Source organism: Triplophysa rosa, linkage group LG5, assembly GCF_024868665.1.
Source record: "Triplophysa rosa linkage group LG5, Trosa_1v2, whole genome shotgun sequence".
Lineage (NCBI taxonomy): Eukaryota > Metazoa > Chordata > Actinopteri > Cypriniformes > Nemacheilidae > Triplophysa > Triplophysa rosa.
The window spans coordinates 19,168,446-19,187,192 of NC_079894.1; the positions used below are offsets into that span (position 1 = coordinate 19,168,446).

General features: G+C 35.9%; 2 protein-coding genes across 5 annotated transcripts in view; one reads left to right on the forward strand and one right to left on the reverse strand.

Moving 5' to 3' along the window:
• Positions 1–11,661, reverse strand: part of si:ch211-122l24.6 (uncharacterized protein LOC557261 homolog) — a 46,571-nt gene extending 34,910 nt beyond the window's left edge. For 2 of the 4 annotated variants that reach the window (XR_008962989.1, XR_008962990.1), the window contains exon 1: positions 11,414–11,661. Coding sequence is in view for 1 of the 4 variants with exons in the window: in XM_057334206.1 (XP_057190189.1) it covers positions 10,165–10,305; positions 10,412–10,526; positions 10,741–10,882; positions 10,966–11,073; positions 11,414–11,495 (588 nt within the window). In the remaining 3 variants the exon portion in view is untranslated. Of the gene's footprint in view, positions 1–10,152; positions 10,306–10,411; positions 11,145–11,413 lie in introns of those variants that run through there. The other 2 variants (XM_057334206.1, XR_008962988.1) reach the window with 2 other exon arrangements.
• ccl20l (C-C motif chemokine 20-like) lies at positions 8,379–10,066 on the forward strand. The gene is made up of 4 exons (XM_057334207.1): positions 8,379–8,730; positions 9,176–9,293; positions 9,509–9,586; positions 9,787–10,066. Exons 1-4 carry the CDS (start codon positions 8,664–8,666, stop codon positions 9,875–9,877), a joined length of 354 nt encoding a protein of 117 aa, XP_057190190.1. The 5' UTR covers positions 8,379–8,663; the 3' UTR covers positions 9,878–10,066.
• Positions 11,662–18,747: the final 7,086 nt, after the last annotated feature.

The window sequence follows — 18,747 nt, forward strand, 5'->3', positions numbered from 1 at the left end:
CTAATTTGTTTCAACTCATTTTTTAAAAATAAATCGTGAGTAAATCGTGAATAAATCGCATCGTGAGATCAGAATCGTGAATCGCATCGCATCGTGAGCTGAGTGAATCGTTACATCCCTACTGTAAACAATTAAATTATATACTTTTTGACAAACACAATTACTGTTGGTTTAAAGGAATTCAGATTACAGTCTCTATTTAGCACCAATCAATAACAAAGATTCTCTGTAGACGCTGCTTCTTTTTAAATAAACAGAACCAAATCTGCAGTCATCAAGTAACTTATTTGTCAGTATCAGTAATACAGTTATTTTGGGGAAAATAATTGAATAATTGCATTGCAGGCTGATTTAAGGTGTGCCCCTAATTTTTTTGCTTGTGCTCCTAAAAATTTCAGTCAGGGGCTACAGTGCTCCTAGTATATATATATATATATATATCTCCTAGAAATATCTTTGCGTTCAACAGAACAAAGAAATGTGTGCAGGTTTGGAACAACTTGGGGGGGACAAAATGTTCACTTTTGGGTGGAGTATTCCTTTAATATCGGCCATTAAAAACCACTACATTAGACCAGCTCAAATTCAAACATCCGCTGTTATGCACTTACACACACCCTCCCAAATATCCACAGACACACAAGATGCCACACAAACCCAATTCCATGCAGTGTCTGTCTGCATTAAATTTCCATATAGCAATGTAATTATTAATCGCTTTGAATTCTAATGAAGTATATGCAATGATTCATTGAGAAGGGCAATAGACCACCAACACACACACACACACACACACACACACACACACACACACACACACACACACACACACACACACACACACACACACACACACACACACACACACACACACACACACACACACACACACACACACACACACACACACACACACACACACACACACACACACACACACACACACTTTGTGTGTGGCTGCTACTGTAGAGTTACTTACGCAAACACGTTAGAGCTCTGTGCAGCATGCTAACATTTGCTCAACGCTGTCCTCTGTGCAACACAAAACAAACACACACCGCTGGCCCAGAGCAGCACGGGCCAGAGTGGCACCATAAATCAAAGTGCCAGTCCCAACACACACACAGACACACACAGGCACAGAATCTTCAGGAAGAATGCATCTTGACAAGAGTCTTCTCGGTGTGGGTGCTTTGTGTTTTGGTGTTGGGCGTAGAGAAGAAACATAGATAACAGATGGATTTATGACAGGGTTTAGGCAGGGATTAGGGCACCTCAGACCTAGATGATTGCACAGCTTATCATGTCACCTTTAGCTTTATCACAGACATGCGCTTCTGAAAAGGCAGCCAGAGAGGAAAGGGGGAGAGGGACAAAAAGAGAGAGAAATAAGGGGGAGAGAGACAAAAAGAGAATGACTATCCCTGCTGAAAAAACAGCTTAGACCAGCATGAATGTTCATGCATGAAAATCTTCCACATTTTTCCATAAAATCTCACACGCTTGCCCGCCAAAAACGTAATCCTCCAGGCGAAAACAGCACTGTTTCCTAAACAAGGGCCATCAATCCAATGCCAGTCAAACTGATCAACACGGTGTTTGCACATCACAGACATCGCGGGTGCATGTAGTGTACCCAATACAAAGACAAACACCACTGCCACTTTATTTTTAATCAGAGTATTTACAATGACAATGTGACATTAAAAATAACGAACCCAGTATAGGTATGGGGTATGGGAAAGAGCGAGCGAGATAGATTTTGTATGATCTTGTTTCAGTTGTACTTGTGCCACTACTACTTCAGTTCTACTAGCGCACACACACACGCACCGTGTGCGTCTCTCTATTCATTGCAAATGCAGAACTCGCAGGCTCTTAGTCTCTGAAAGCTAAACTTTTAAACTGACACTTTAATAGAGTTAAAACTGCGCTGCCTCTGGCGCAGGGCCCTTCTCACAGGAACTGGGGCCTTAAATAATCATTCATTGTTTTTAGTGTCCTTTACATCCTTCATAGCTGTCATCCCACAGACTTTATTGGACGGAATTTATCACAAACTACAAAAAATCATCTCCGGAATGAGAAATATTTGATTACTTTAAAGTTGGAGCATTGCCCACGTTTAAGAAAGGAGGGGGATTTGGTTGTCTCATGACAACGTAATGCCAGCTTTGATATTCTATCTCAGATTTATGGATCTGCGTTCAGTCTATCTCAGTAACAAATCTCCTACTTAAGCTTTTGGCCAAAGCCAGTGAGGTGATTTTAATGTTAAAAGCAATTTTGATGACAAAGCTGAACAAATGCCACCAGGAAATGATTAAAACAGTTTTATTCAGTCTGGTGGTATCAAAGTGAATACTGATGGATTTACTTGACCAAGCAACCCTTGAATTATTTGTAGGCAAAAAGAAAAAGAAACTGCATGTCTCTGGCGCCCCCTGAAGGCAAATATTGTAGAGTTCGCTTCAGGATACAGATATCAACCCAACATTTTTCTATTACAACAATTAGACAAACAAACTGTCCTGAAGTCAACTTGCAACAATATGCAAACCTATATAACTATGCACAACTATGCAAAATAATAATCCTGCAAGATGCAACTCCGAACATCAAAACATACATAAATGAACTCAACATGAATTTCCACGCACAAACGTCCCGTTTTATATCAAGCAAAAATGCTCTGATAACTTGACTGATGGGCCATAGAGAGTATTATCCAACTGACCAATACAACTGTATAACAAAAATGACTACCAAACAGAATACATCGAATATTGAGCAATTGTTGTCAACTTCAAGTTTAAGTCAAGTTTAAAACAGTAATCTCAAAACATCCCACATTGAATAAAAAAACCACAGCCAATCTACAGCGCAATACAATAAAAACTGATTGACTCACATGTACCCTCCGGTGTTCAAATCTGGATGTCCAAGAATCAAATCCTTCTCAGTTAATATCGAAGGCGCTTTTCTTGACTCGTTTCGTTTTAAAGTTTCTACCGTACAAAGCACTTTAGATGTTTTAATTATAATTCATGCAAACAAATAAACGTCAGTTTACAGATTTAATGTAGGCTATAGCTAATTTTACCGACCTATTTTCCCTCACCAACCTTCATTTGTCCTCGTTAAGGACATGAATATAAATGAATGCCTATCATTGTACTAAGTGTAGCACATAAAATATCAAGAGCGGGCAGACAATAAATACATAAGAAAAACCTATCTTTATTTTTTGCTCGTGCAAACAGGTGACCGTTACAGCCAGGTAGAAAACGCACTACGCATGCGCATGAAGCTCTACGTAATTTGGAAGCTCTACGAAGCACTACGCATACGCAGATGAGCAGAAGAGGGCGGGGTCGGAGCACTGTTGTCACGTGTAAGGATCATAACACAAGTTTCGTTTGCATTATAATAAATTATAATAGATGATAACGCAATGCTTGGTTTGTCGTAATGTATAGAGACAGCGATAGTCACCAACATGAAAAAAAACGTTCCTGTAGCTCAGTGGTTAGAGCATGGCGATAACGCCAAGATCACATAGGTTTGATCCCAGGATTGCACAGCCTACTAAGAAACAAATGTATGGTACTATAGCGTCTGCTAAATGCGTAAATGTAAAACAAAGATGGTTTGGTGAAGCATATCCTTATCTGCATTGATAAACATCTGCCACGTATGCATAATAAAAATGTTTATTGTCATAGTTAATGTCTTTAGTTTCATGAACATAAATAAGAGCCGTGCGTGCAGAGAATTACAATGGGGATTGATGTCAGCTTTTCACTTATAAACAATTGTAGGCCTGGGGGCTGACTATTTTAAATCGACACAGTCAGAATAAATAGCTCAAATTAAGCCCATTCACTCTATATAGCTGTCTCACCTCTGACCACGAGGTCAAACAGGTCAAATACATGCGAAGGTCAGCCAATGATTACTTCTCCTAATTTAACAGGCATTTCCAATCGATGTATGAAGGTCTGGCCTGAGAGTATCACTTTGACAGGCGATATCAGGCAGTCTTCAGCCTTCGTAGGACCCAGGTGTAACATTTACCCCATGAATGTTAATCTCAGAATCAAATATTTATCGCAGGAGAGCAATAAATGAAATGGCTGGCGAACTGACATGTCTTGTGTCTGTCTCTCTCTCTCACTCTCTCTCTCTCTCTCTCTCTCTCCCCTGCAGATTCATCATTTGAAGTATTAATTTGTTAACCTCCCACTGGGTCATTATAAAGGAATAAAAATGAGTGAAGCTTACATCCACCCACATACGGTAATTATTCAGACTGAGAACAAACATGTGAAAAAGACTGAAGTGCACACACAGAAATGGAGCGAAGTCCCACTCGCCCTGGCGCAGACGAGAGGGGGCGTACGATGTGATTCACGTGTTTCGGAGCAGAGTGCGGGGGAGAGAGGAGACAGGCACAGAGAAAGGTCTCAATAAAAAGAAACAAAGCAGAGAGATATTGAGAAGCGAGAGAGGTGTCACAGTGCTCATTTATTCAGTGCTGTGTGTGTGGAGCCAGACTGATTTGGTGGTAGTGAATACTGTATATGTGTTTTCAGCAACACTCAACCCTACTGCTAATGCAGCACGCGTCAAAGTTCATTACATTAACATCAAAAGTATTTTATGAACAGTAAGTGAGAGACTTTGTCTGGACACTTCTGTACAATGCTCATATAAAACACATTAAACTATTTCTTACTGTCAGATGACAGACATTGTTAAAAGGAATAGATTACAAAAGAGACAACTCTTCCTATAATTCTTGAAAAAATGAATTCTTAGATATCAAGCCTGGTTGCAATTTCCTGGAAATTCAGTAGAAGTGATTTACCAGTCAGCAGAAACACAACTGACAGCATGCACCTTACGTGAAATGTTTTCCAAATGTATACATATCTCCTGAGTTCATTAAAGGTACGTTTAGACAGAAAGACACACTGGGTCTCTTTCATGTATGAGAAACGCTCTGTAGTGAACTGTGTTATGTGCAAAGATTAACTGTATATGATACAGACAAGATTAACTGTATATAATTTATGATATTTGCGTTAACTCCCTTCTCAGTTAGATTCCAGTATTGAGATGTTTTCTAGGTCACGGAAGCTGTGCATGTTAATTTGTTCTTTTGCTCAGAGGGGAAAATTGTCATTCTCACCACTAAATGGGTCATGGTAAAGAAGAGGTTCAGCTAATCCTCACGTTGCATAAAAAACAACTTCCCCTGTAAACACATTTGGCGGCATGAGATAAGGTGTAAATTGATGTCATCAATTGCAGATTGTTTAAGTCATACTTGTAGTCGTGTAACATGATCTGATAGAGTAAATCTCAGACAGCTAAAGAATAGATTGTAAATAAATGTTGTTAGTCATTAAGGGTATAAGAATATTTTAATTAAATTCCAATTTATTCATAAATCAAATTGCTGTGTAAAATTAACAAGTCACACAAAATTGTAAATTAACACAACATACTCCTTACACCAATCCTTATGACACTAAAATCTTTATAACTCATGTATGATCACAGTTTATTTTTCTATAATGCAAATGCAAAAATAACAAGCGAGTCGATTTAGTGAGTCTATGTACTATTTACTATTACATAATGATCCAGACAAACAATTAACGAACATGGACAAAAAAACAAACAAGCATAAACATTGACAACCAACATAGTCATATGGTTACTTTTGTTTGTGCCGCGTGTGTGTGTGTGGATATGTTTTCATATCCCAGTGGGGACCTAAACCTGAATGCACACCAACTCATGGGGACTCGTGTCACTGTGGGGACCAAAATTGAGGTCCCCATGGGCAAAAAAAGCTTATAAATTGTACAAAACAATATTTTTAAAAAAATCTAAAGATGCAAAAAGTTTTATATGATCATTAGGTTTAGGGGTTGGGGATAAAATTTACAGTTTGTACAGTATAAAAAACATTACGCCTATGGACTGTCCCCACGGAGATAATAAACCAGACATGTGTGTGTGCGTGTGTGTGTGTGTGCAAAGTGTATCCTAAACTATAAAAGGGTAGAAAGAAGTAATACTAACAATGAAAACAATAATAATGCATAAGAGTCTTGTAATGTGCACCAGATATAAGAAAGATGGGAGGGATGTATGATCATAATTGACCAGAGGTGGACGAAGTACACAACTTCCTTACTTGAGTGAAAGTACAGATACTACTGGTCAAATATTACTCCACTACAAGTAAAAGTTGTAAAGACAGATTCTTACTTTAGTAAAAGTACAGAAGTACGTGCTTTTAAAAGTACTCAAGTATTAAAAGTAAATTTCCTTTATGTCAGTTGTGCATTGTCTTATTGTCGTATACCTTGTGCCCCTGAAGCACCCTACTGAATACACAGAGTAGCTCACAGAATCAGTTGTATTAAAGGAGTAGTTCACTTCAAAATTTGCCCCCATTGACTTTCCATAGTAGTTTTTATTCCTACTATGGAAAGTCAATGGAGGCCAATTTTGCAGTGAGCAACTCCTTTAAGAGCTATATGTTTAGCACATATATGTTTAGTTTAGATATAATCCTGTATGATCATTTAGCCTAATTATCCTCATTAGCACCCTAGGCCTATATGTATTTATGAGCAGTGTTCTTTTATTTTGTATATTCCCTTTACCAGTTTTACAGCAATTTACCAGTAAGTAGTAAGGTTCTTGTGAATAGTAAAGTGTAGAAGCCATGTGTTTGTTGGATTTATTACCATTTGTATTACCATAATGTAACTACAAACATAAACTATAGCTAGTATAATGAAACTATGGTATGTTTAGTTGCTGTGGTTTTACTAAAGATTATTAATTTGAGTATGGTTCCTATATTTAGAAAATGGTAAATTTGTGGAAAAACAATGATTTTTTTTATTAGAATGAGATTTTTAAATTAAATTCCTCTTTGTAGTGTGTTTTGGGTTTTATTCCAATAGGATTTACCATCCCACCAATAGAATCCATCACATACAAGTAGACAACATGTATCCATAGTACAATTCCCATTATAACCATTAAATCCACTACATTTTATGTTGTATTTTGGTCAGGGTTCTATTGTTTTTATTTCAACAGGAATACTTCAACTATAGTTACTTCAGTAAAAACATCATTCATTCTCCAAATCGCTTTAAATGATATAGCAGCAGATCAGAAGTTAACACGCACGTGTAGCTCAAGGTGTATGTGATGCTTATTTACCGTTTAGCCGTTATGCCGATCATTTTCATGACAATGTTTCTACGATCTTTGACTGATCGTAACCCACAGATGATTACACCACACTTTAACATGTGCCTTTTCGTCTTTTATTGTTCTATTTGTCTTTTTAGAGCGCTATCAACGGTGTAGCAGCGCCTACGTTTACATTAGTTTAGCGGGGAAGATCCCAGAGTTGCCAGATTTGCGTTAAAAAATCTGCCAAATGGCCATTCAAAGCTTGCCGGAAAACCGCGAGCTTAAAAAAACTGAAATACTTGGCAACAGTAAAAGGTCCTGGAAGATCGCAAGCCAGATGAATTGCGCACACAGGAAACCCCGCTGCATAGAAACCATTTTCTACTTTTGGACCTTTTTATAAATGTAGTGGAGTAAAAAGTATGATATTTGTCTTTCAAATGTAGTGAAGTTAAAGTACAAGTACTCAGAAAAAATAATACTCAAGTAAAGTACAGATACTCAAAAAGTGTACTTAAGTACAGTACTCAGGTAAATTTACTTCGTTACTGTCCACCTCTGTAAATTGACCACAGAGATCTCAGAGAATTTTTCCTTTGAATCAGCTCTCCAATGTATGCAAGTACCATGAAAAGATTTAAAAACGTTAAAATCTAAAAATCCATTTAAATTTGTAAAATGTATTGCTTACCAATGCAGGAATTTTACAATTGGAGTAATGTGGTTAGGTGTAGTGTCAGTTAAAAATCTCACAGCACATTGAACCATCTGTAATCTATCCAAGATTCTATTCTTAAACACCAAAATACAGTGAGTTGCAGTAGATGATGATGAACATGTGATTTACGTTTTCTAAATCAATAAAGGATAAGTCCTTTAGGCTTAAAGCCATCATGAAACGTAAGTTGCATTAGTATTTATTACTGTGACGTATATCTGAGTAAAGAGGCTTCTTATATGAGAAGAAATGTAGGACGGGACTTAGTTTTGTCCTTTGATTAGATCATTGGAAGCTTGGCCATATGTGGGATATATGAATAAATCAATGTTGTCCAAAGGCAATATCCCCATAAACAGACTAAAAAGAATGATATGCAGTCCATTACACATACTGTAACATGCAGAAATAAATGTGCGTCTGAAACTCTCTTAAAATAAATATGCAAAAGACCTGCTTACATGGGATGGGTGTGATTGTTTTTGTTCAAGACATAAACCAGTCTTAGATCACTCTGCACAATGTGCGGTTTGGATATGCTTCATATGCAATGCATTCTTGGCTTTCCTGTCCCCTTTTCATACACTGCTGTCCCCATTTCTGACCCTGCATCTGATTTGTTCTATGATAGGTGTGTACTTGTATATACACTTGTATATAAGGCCCTGCGCGTCAAAGCAAACGTTTTTGACTGACTCAAACGTCCACCATAATGTCTGTAGTCATCGTCGCTCTCATCAGCAGCCTTCTTGTGAGCTTTCTTCCTCAAACTCAAGCATGTAAGTTTATCATGCATACACATATTGCTTTGAACAGTGCTGTAGACCTCACAGAGGAAGATTTTTTTGATCAGAGTTACTCTTTAATAGCAAATAGATTTGATGGAATTCTTGCGTCTTATTTAAGTAGATACCTAAGTAGAAACAAATGAGACAATACACATTGAAATACATTAAGAGTATTGGATTGTGAAATGGATGTATTAAGGTATATGTCTGGATTTGGATACAGTAAATATGATGAAATGTTTGATTTCATATTGAAATCCTCAAAAATATTGATCAATAATTGCAGATTGATTAAAGAGATCTCATCTGTCATTTTTTGTTATGGGCTGTTTAAGTTGTACTGTATCATGTAGAAATGATATTTGATGCTATTTTCTGCCTGATGATCTATAAGGTTATAACTTATGCGTGTATGTGTTTCTTTGTGTCATATCAGATGGGCCTCTGAACTATGCCTGCTGTGTGAAATACACCCGAAATCCTTTGCCCTTCGGTCTGATCAAAGGCTATATCGAGCAGAGCTCCCGCGAGGTGTGTCGTATAGATGCTATTATGTGAGTAACCAGCTGACCACAGGAGTGAGTCAGGGTTCACCCATCTACCCACACAAAGTGGTTACACCTACATTTAAATATGAGGCGCATAATTGTCACGAAACCCACAGCATTATTACAGAGCACATTTGTACAAATGGCATTCGCCTTTAATGTCAAACAAAAACAAGAAAACAATTCTTTGACTCCACAATTTGTCAATCTTTGTTTTTAAGTTTCTTCACCAAGCACAACAAGAAGGTGTGTGCGAGTGTTAAGGACGAGTGGGTGAGAGCAGCCCTTGCTCGTCTCAGGTAATGTGAACAGTGTTTTGGAGACATTTAACATTTTTACATTAAAAAAACAAAACATTTGAATATAACATTTAACACCACGGCAATGTAATATCTGCTATCAGTAAAGATCACAACTACAGACATAAATATTAAGTTATTGAAGTTCTCTCACAGTGGTCAAACAACATTTACTGACTTGGATTTGTATTGTTTTACAGCACTAAAATAAATAAAATTACACATCCCAGATCTCAGCATCACCTCACCACTGCAAGAATGGACAGCATGCCTTACACCAACAGCCCATAGTTTTTATGGTTTTAAACAGCATGCCGACTCCATTTCTGATCATTCTTCTCCATTTGTAGTCATTTGTTCAATATTTTTATACTGACTACATTAAGCAAAACTTCTTTGTTTTCTATCTTTATTTTTCAGCTTTGCATGTCATGTATTGCAATTAGAGATGTTGTTGAAATAAATAAACATAGCATTAAAGTCATAGCTCTCTAAATCACTTTAAAATCGGCTTAGAGAAAGTTAACAAAACTACACAATCAATACTTAGATTACTAAGTATTATTCTTAACTCTAGTTCAGAATAAACCATGGCACATCCCTATAAAAGGATCTGCTTTGTTTACATCTGAAATTATATCCAAACAGACAGGGTCTTTGATAGCCTCAGTTTTAGGAGCTCTGGGTATCGGTGTGCCGATGTTAAAATTGTTCAGCAGCTGAAAGAGAGAGAAAGAAACATCCATACAGTATGTTTATATTCTCCTAACCATCATCCTGGTCAAATATTAGTTGATTTAGAAGGTCATTTATAAAATAAATGACCTGAAGATACTCCTCAAAGTTGATGGAGTTGTAGTGATGGGTGTCTACGCTGTCAAACATCGCTCTGCGCTGCTCAGGAGAAGAGTTATCCTGATTGTAGTCAAGCGCTTTATTGCTGTCACAGAGTTTGTGGGATGTCAAAGAAAAAGAGTAAAAAAAATAATTTACACCTGTCCCATTTAAGACTGACATGTTGTAAATGTTTGACAGTGCTGCCACCTACAGACAAAACACTAAAAAGACATGAGATTAACCTGACATGAAGAGAGGCTATTCGTCTGTATTTTTGTCTGTAGTATCAATATTGGAAATAAAGTAATTTTACTTACAAATCATTGAAATCAAGAAGATAGATATCATTGCTGTCAAAAACTTTAAACTGATGTCTAAGGTTCAAAAAGTCCCTAGGTGTCCATTGGGGGTATTTCTTTTTCATCTCATCAACCACCTCACTCCAGTTATGCCTGTACCCTAAAACATGTGTATGACGTATCATCACGTGCATCAACTTTATCAAAACATACTAGGCTACTGACAAGGTATTCTGGATATACCATCAAAGTTGGCCTGTTCATTTCTCGAGCGCATCCCCTCCTGGACGATGCTTTTACAAAACCTCTGATTAGCTTTGTGTAATTCTGAAGCAAGGTCTGCTTCCTCTTCTGTTATGAAGAAATCAACACAACTTCACCTGAACGTTAGCAAATCTTCATGATAATCTGCTTCTTATTTACTAAAATAACAAAATATGAACAAATATTATATTCACTTTTTGCGGTTTTATATACCATTCCCTTGTTATAGTCAAGTGTGTTAAACGTTATTTAGTAGCCTATGTAAAACGATTAGGATAAAAACGTCTGCTAAATAAATAAATGTTGTGTCTAGACACTGGCTGTCACAACACGGCTTTGATGGAGTCTATACAAATGTTGTAGCCTACATGTTTATAGATAAGATTTATCCTTATTTTTAATCGTTAATTTTGTAGTATTGACTAACCGTCCTCAGACGACTCTTCATAGGAGGGAAGCTCGTAACAGTCAGGCGCTGTCATCAGCGGAAAAGTGAGAAATGAGCCCATTCTCCGCTATTTGTGTGGAAATTGGGCGAGGTTAAATGTTCATTAGTTTAAAAGTATCCGTTTTCTTGTCTGTCTGATCCCGTGAAAATAGGAATTCACTGCTAATAACTGCGTACACCAGAAGGAGCGCCACGCGAGATATCCTCTCAAAATAATTTAGCCTAAAGCGCGCGGACGTCACAAGCACGTGACACTTTGCTGACATCACTGCCGTCGGCATAAGTAAATGAATAACACTAAAATCCCAAAACTGAAAACCTGACCTGAATCAAGACAAGCACAATGTAAATGCAATGAACATTACAATTTATTTTGGTAGACTATTTTTTTACATTATTTCAGATTTGCATGTTTACATGTAAGACAGGAACAAATGTCCTGTGAGCAGTTTACATAACTGACGGCCAGTGTTGGGTAAGTTACTCTCAAAAAGTAATTAATTACTAGTTACTAATTACATATTCAATAGTGCTGACCATCTTATAGCCCATTCTAGAAGAGTGAGAGAAAAAAATCAGTTTAGGGGGATGTGGGGCTTTAATATCTCAATAAGTTGCCATCATTTTAATATTTTTTATAAATATAATGATTTACTGTCTGTTATTATTGCATAATGTTTAATGCACAACAATACTGAGGTGCTAATAGTAACGTTATCTGCCACTATTTATTAGTAGCAATAGCATCTAACTACTATTTCTACTTAATCCAAAGAAAATACAGCTATTTTCGGTTAGAGTAAAAATCATTGCTATTTGCAGGCCTACTCCTTGTAAATAGACACTCCGTAAATGAAAATGTTTTATCAAAAATAAATATAATAAGTGCAGTTAACAATATATTATAATTTTATTAATGTGTCTTATCCATTGAAAAAATTAATAATGTCACTGTTTTTGTTTTTATAAAGTTACAGTGACAACACAAGTGTCTCATGACGTCACGGCGTTAGTGAAGGTCAAGTGTGACGAGCGGTCTTGTCCAAATGGCGCAAAAACGAATTTCAGACTATTTTTACTGAACATTCATGGCCTCATGCAGGACTTTATCAGCGTCCACCAGAAAAATTCCACTTTCGGAGTTTTGCATGCAGGCCAGCAGTAATGTAAGACAGTTATTTCTTTATTTGATATTGTGGCTAATAGGTCTAACAGTTACAGGCAGAATGTGTAACGTTACGGGTTGATTTCTATGTGCTGTCGCCGTGTATGGAGTATGGAATTCCAAACCTGCCAAAATTAAAAATAAATAAATACAAATATTATATAAAAATGAATGCAAAATAGATGTTTAAACGTATATTATTTATTTCTTTATATAAACATTTCTTTATTTGTACATTGTTGTATTTATTTTATGCATTTATTTTTATATATATGTTTTCAATCTTTTTAATATTTTAATATTTATTTATTTCTACATTTCTGTGTCCATATGGTATTGAGGGGGCGTGTCTTACTTCAGACATGGCAGTCGAGCACAGAGTGCTGCTCAGTGTTGGGCAGTAACGCGTTACTGTAGTTTGATTACTTTTTTGGTAACAGAGTAATTTAACGCGTTATAATTCCTAAAATAGTAATTTGATTATAGTTCCAAGCCCAGGTAACTATACGTTACAACTATATGTTCTTTTTTTAAAGAAATCCTCAATGATGAAATAGTCTTTTTTTCACCTTAACACAAAATGCAAAAAAATGTAGGCATTGTAAAATCAACTTGTACTTTATGAAACACATTAAACTTCTATTTTAATGAATTATATTATGCAGTAAAAACAATATGTAAACACTGCAAAATGTTTGGTCACAAACTCAAATGACAGACAGTAATTGCACAAAATGTACGCTTTGTTTTCTTAACAGGTGTAGCTTTTAGTAAAGAGCTGTGGTTGTTTTCTCTATATGCTTTTGCATAGTGCTAGTGCTAGCAGAGATGGCGATCATTTCACACTGTCAATCCTCCTTCCTCCACTGACTGAACCGCGTCCGGTTGATTTCCTTAAGGGTTTTTAAATCCCACAATAGTAAATACTATAGTGCACTACATTATGTATTATACTGAAATATATAGTATGCTGCAGTTTACTATAGTAAATGCTGTAATACACTATATTATTGTTTCATGTGGTCACGCTCATCTCTTGCATGTCATTTTGTCAAAGCACAAGATGTTACTATGGCCTTAGAGTTTGCCTGTGGCCTACAGCACCACTCTGTGCTCGACTGCCATGTCTGAAGCAAGACACGCCCCCTCATTACCATATGGACACAGAAATGTAGAAATAAATAAATGTGAAAATAAATAAATGTAAAAATGTGGAAATACATATATATTAACATAAATGCATAAAAGAAATACAAAAATGTACAAAAACATAAAAGAAATTAATAATACACGTTGAAATATCTATTTTTTCATTAATTTTTGTTATTTTTATAAAATTAATTTCTGTATTTATTTATTTATTTTCGCTTTTTTACATTTCTTCATGGATTTATTTTTGTATTTATTTATTTTTAATTTTGGCAGGATTGGAATTCCATAGCCGTGCAGCATGCAGTTGTGTTTAATCGTGTGCCTGGTTTTCCCCATGGTTTATTTTAGGTTGATGTTTGGATGGTTAAGCTACCACAGCTAACGTTAGTTTCGTACAACAGATTGTGCTTTGGCTATAGGCATACATATAACATGCGTTTATGTGTTTGTTATTATGCTGATCCTATAATCACACTGGCATCCTTCTTTATTCTAGGCAGCAACTAATTTCTGCCTCCGTTATTTATAAACATAAGCGGTTCGCTTGCCCATATGGCAGTCATAACTTCTGCCCTGGCAAAAATAAATAAATCACAGCACCCCCTGCCCAAAAAATACGTTCCCGCGGCTATGACTGCATGCTGTGGTTTCTGCAGAGATCTGTTGAAATGCAAAGAGATACTGATGTCCACAGTTTTCTTTTGGTTAAGTTCTTGAACTGAAGTTCTTGAAATGAATTGTTGAGAAACATGCTTGGAGTATGCTTTGTGCTTAACCCGGATATCTGATGATGCAATTGTGCATTGAAGAGGAAAAAACAAAGACTGAAAAAGGTTTCTGTTCTTGCGAAATCTAGATTTATTAAACGCAATATAGATAATGACTTCATTTAATAACTCTCCAATTAAATATTGTGTAGTCTATTGTAAATTCCAGCAATAGTACTGTAAATTACAGCAAGTTCAGAATGCACAAACAAGTAAAATATACAGTGGCAAGTCTTCAGTAAGTCACATATAGCCTATCTTTAATAAGTCTGACTGTAAGTCGCTTTAAATACAAACATTTACCAAATACATAATTATCTATGTAGTACCAGAACAGGTCATATCAGTATAATTGAGACATTGCCCTTTTTAAGTTTCATCAATGCCCTCTGGAGATTCTTTGCTATTAGAGGACCAGCGTAGCAGCTTTGGTCAGATTGTGGAATGAATTCATTACTCCAAATTTGTTCCACATGATGGGTGTTTGATTGGCATGACATGATGAAAACAGGATTCAATCTTCCTCCGAGCAAGATGTACACCACTCACACGTCCAATAACTCATCTTGTTAGATGCCATGGTCATCAACTCCTAGCCCCTACTTCCTCTTTCAACATACAGAAGTTCCTCTCATCCAAACACCGTCCATATTTCTGAACAAACAGACTAGAACATTTCCCCCTCTGCTGGGAGATTTCACTAAGAGAGGCATGTAAAATATGTTGACAGACACATTTAAAAGGGAAGTTTTTGAAGCATTGCACATGATTACCCCATAGACATACTAGACAACCATTAAAAAAGTTTTCAGATTCTCAAAGTTTTACATGGTGGAAAAACATTCTAAGGTGCATACCAATTTTTGAATTAAAGACATATAGTAAAAATACAAAAAAATATTCTGACATTATTTATTTTGGTTGACTAACAAAAATAATAAAGTTTTATTTAAAATGCAAAAAATAAATGTCAACTTCAAATCCTTTTACAGCTTTATTTGAGCACAATTCTTTGTAAACGTTTCTGTCAAATCAAAGTAATTTAAATGTGTGAGTATAAATTATAACAGATACAGTACAGGAACAGATGGTTTGTCAGAGCATATAATAAATGGCTTTAGCCCTCAAATTATTATATACTTAACAATAATAAAACCAACTAAATACTGATTAATACATTTAAATGACTTCTTTGCATATTTTATGCAATGATAAATTACATTGCAATAAATTAAGTAAAGAAACTTTTAAAATGCGTTAATCTCTGTAGTCTCCGCATCTCAACATGTATTTAAGGAGCAAGTTGTTGACAGAGGTGTAGAGTCTGTGCTGTTTATCGTCACATCCAATCTGAGAAAAAGAGAGAAGAAATCAGCATTATGACTGTAGAAATCACAATTCTCCGACTTATAGACTGATTTCATTGGCTAATCTTGTTGTTACAATTAATGTTGTTTTGGGGTGCTATTGCATATTAAGTATTTTATTACTCATTCCTGAAGTTTACGTTTTCCGAGCTTCTCCTTCCAGTGGCTTCACATCTTTCCTTCAGCCGTGTAGAAACTGTGTGCCAAAACATGTAGAAGACATCAGGATCAGCATGTTGTTAAAAAATTATGATGATAGTGGAAATAGATAACCTATTATTTTCCAATAAGAGGACTTACATGACTGCTGTGCATGAATGGGTGTAAGAAGCCCTTGAGGATCCACCTGAAATAAGAACAAATTGGACATGTGAACTAAAAAATCCTCAAATTTGTGACTGAAATGGAAATGTACAAGGTTAATTATGTTTGTGCAAAATATGTAATGTGTATGTATTGTGTACAGATACATACATTTTTTGCAGACTCCTTTCTTTTCATGCTGGATTTACTTAAAATAAAACACCTAGAATATAATTTAACCTCCGGATGAGAGAGGCTGAGCAGCACTGTAAAGAAACAATAGATATAAATGGTTTTATATCTAAAAACTAGATGCCGCATTAGCAGCTGTTTCTGTTGTCCACTATATACGTAGGTCATATTAGAATGACGTGAGCCGGCCTCACTGACATGATAACAGCAATGGCAGCAAGATTCATTATCATCATCTGGTTGAACTGCATCTTGTGTAGCTTCATATATCTCTAGTCTGTTGTCAATGCAAAGTTAATGCTCACTTATTCTCCCACAGACAGTCTTAATGTTGTCAAAAGCGGAACACTTTTAGATGACACTTTGTGAAATAAAAAACATCTGCTAACTCAGTGATTTTTCAGGACATTGGTTTAATTGTGTGGTTAAGGAAGAGAGGAAAGGAATGACCCGTCTGTCAGCAACATAATTTATTTCAAACAGAAAAAGAAAGTTTGATAATAGATAGATCAAATGTATTGATTGTCACAGTTAGATCTTATCGCTCAACTAGTTGAGCATATTGCCATTAATGTACAGATCATAAATTAAATTCCAGGGAAACACACATACTAATAAAATGTATACTGTAATTGAATGCACTGCAAAGTCAATTTTGATAAAAGTATCTGCCAAATGCAACAGTGTCGGTGTGTAAGTGGATAATCGGATGCAAGGAGCTGCAGCCTCCATCCGATCGGTTGTGATTACAAATCTTTAAAAAAATCATGTACGTGTGTGTTACAGAAGACAGGATATAGCTTAAAGAACCACACAAAAAGAAAACCTGAAGATACTCCTCAGATCTGGAGTTTGTGGTGGGATGAGTTATGAGTAAAGACAGGCACAGTGAGTGTGGCATTAGGCTTTAGAAAGATGCTTTGTTAGAACATCCGTGGTTCTTCCTGCCTGTCATGCTTCAGTGGATGGTGGTGCTGATATAAACAGGCCATCCATTTTATTACCCTGTTGTGTGAAGCTAATTTTAGATTTGATTCTGTAGTGCACAAATCAATAAATTCAACTCAACACTGTAACACAATATCAAACAAGAAGCAGATGACATTATCATATTCACATTAGATGCAGAATAAGTCCAAAAAATGTTGAAACAAAGACTCAATTTATTCCAAAACTATTATTTTTACATGCTGTGCATAGCCTAAAATCACCACATATTTCAGGACACACCTAAATATATAACATTTTTTGTTGTTGCTGCTATAACCACCTTGTGTTCTGTTTGAACATTCTCTTGCACATTTCTGTTCATGTAAATATTTACAGTTTACTTCTATCATAGACTATATATACCTTTATATTTATTAAACACCTTTGTGTTTGTATTGTATAATAATTGCACTGTCTTTGGAGCTGATCTGACCTACAGTTCACTACTGGTTGTATATTCTCTATATGTGACAAAAAAAATCTTAAATCTTGAATATGGATTACAGATGGTTACAGATGGCTTGTGGGCAATTCATATTTTAAATGTCTTTCACTAGTCATCAAACTATTAGAGATCCATATAAATCATTTAGTTTTTGGAAAACCGAATAAAATACTGATGAAAAAATACATGAGTTTCTAACATTTGTCATGCAATCATGAGCAACATCACAATAAATACAATGAAGCACACATTGCATCACATACTTTAAAAGGAAGCATGTTATATTTTTTAAGCAAAGCCTTAACAATCCAACACACTTTACAGTCAAAGTTTTAGAAGGAAACTTCTAGAAAAACAGCATCATTATACCTATTTTATTTGTGTCTAACTGCAGCATTGATGTAGGCTACTTTTTTATCCCCGACTTACTTCTGAAGTTTTCTGAGCTCCTGGACCTTTTGCCTTACCCATGACCTCTTTCCAGTGGCTGCACCATCGAATCATTAGATAAGTAGAAACTGTGTGCCAAAACAAGTAGAAGATTTTAGGATCAACATGTTGTTGAAAAAGTGATGATAGTAAAATAAGAAAATAGATATCGTTTTTTCAAAAAGGCCACTTTCATGCTTACATGACTGCTTTCACACAAGGAATATTTTGTTGTTGAAGTTTGAATCCTGTTACAGTATAGATGACGTGATTGTGACGCTAGAGACGGTTGTGCAGCATTTACTGCGATATATGTCTCCATCTGGTAATGTATGAAGAAGTGAGACAAGATACCTTACTGTAAATCAGATACCAAACACAAGCATTTTGTAGTAAATCAAAAACAGTAACACTCACTTGTGTCCATGCTCATCAAAGATGATAACTGTACAGCAATGACAGCAACAGTCATCATCATCTTCTGGTTGAACTGCATGTTGTGT

Excerpts from the sequence above, each read along its gene's own strand:
- ccl20l (XM_057334207.1), top strand. The coding sequence starts at position 8,664 with ATGTCTGTAGTCATCGTCGCTCTCATCAGCAGCCTTCTTGTGAGCTTT. Across the intron at positions 8,731-9,175 it reads TCTTCCTCAAACTCAAGCAT|ATGGGCCTCTGAACTATGCC; the intron begins GTAAGTTTATCA and ends GTGTCATATCAG. Across the intron at positions 9,587-9,786 it reads GCAGCCCTTGCTCGTCTCAG|CACTAAAATAAATAAAATTA; the intron begins GTAATGTGAACA and ends ATTGTTTTACAG.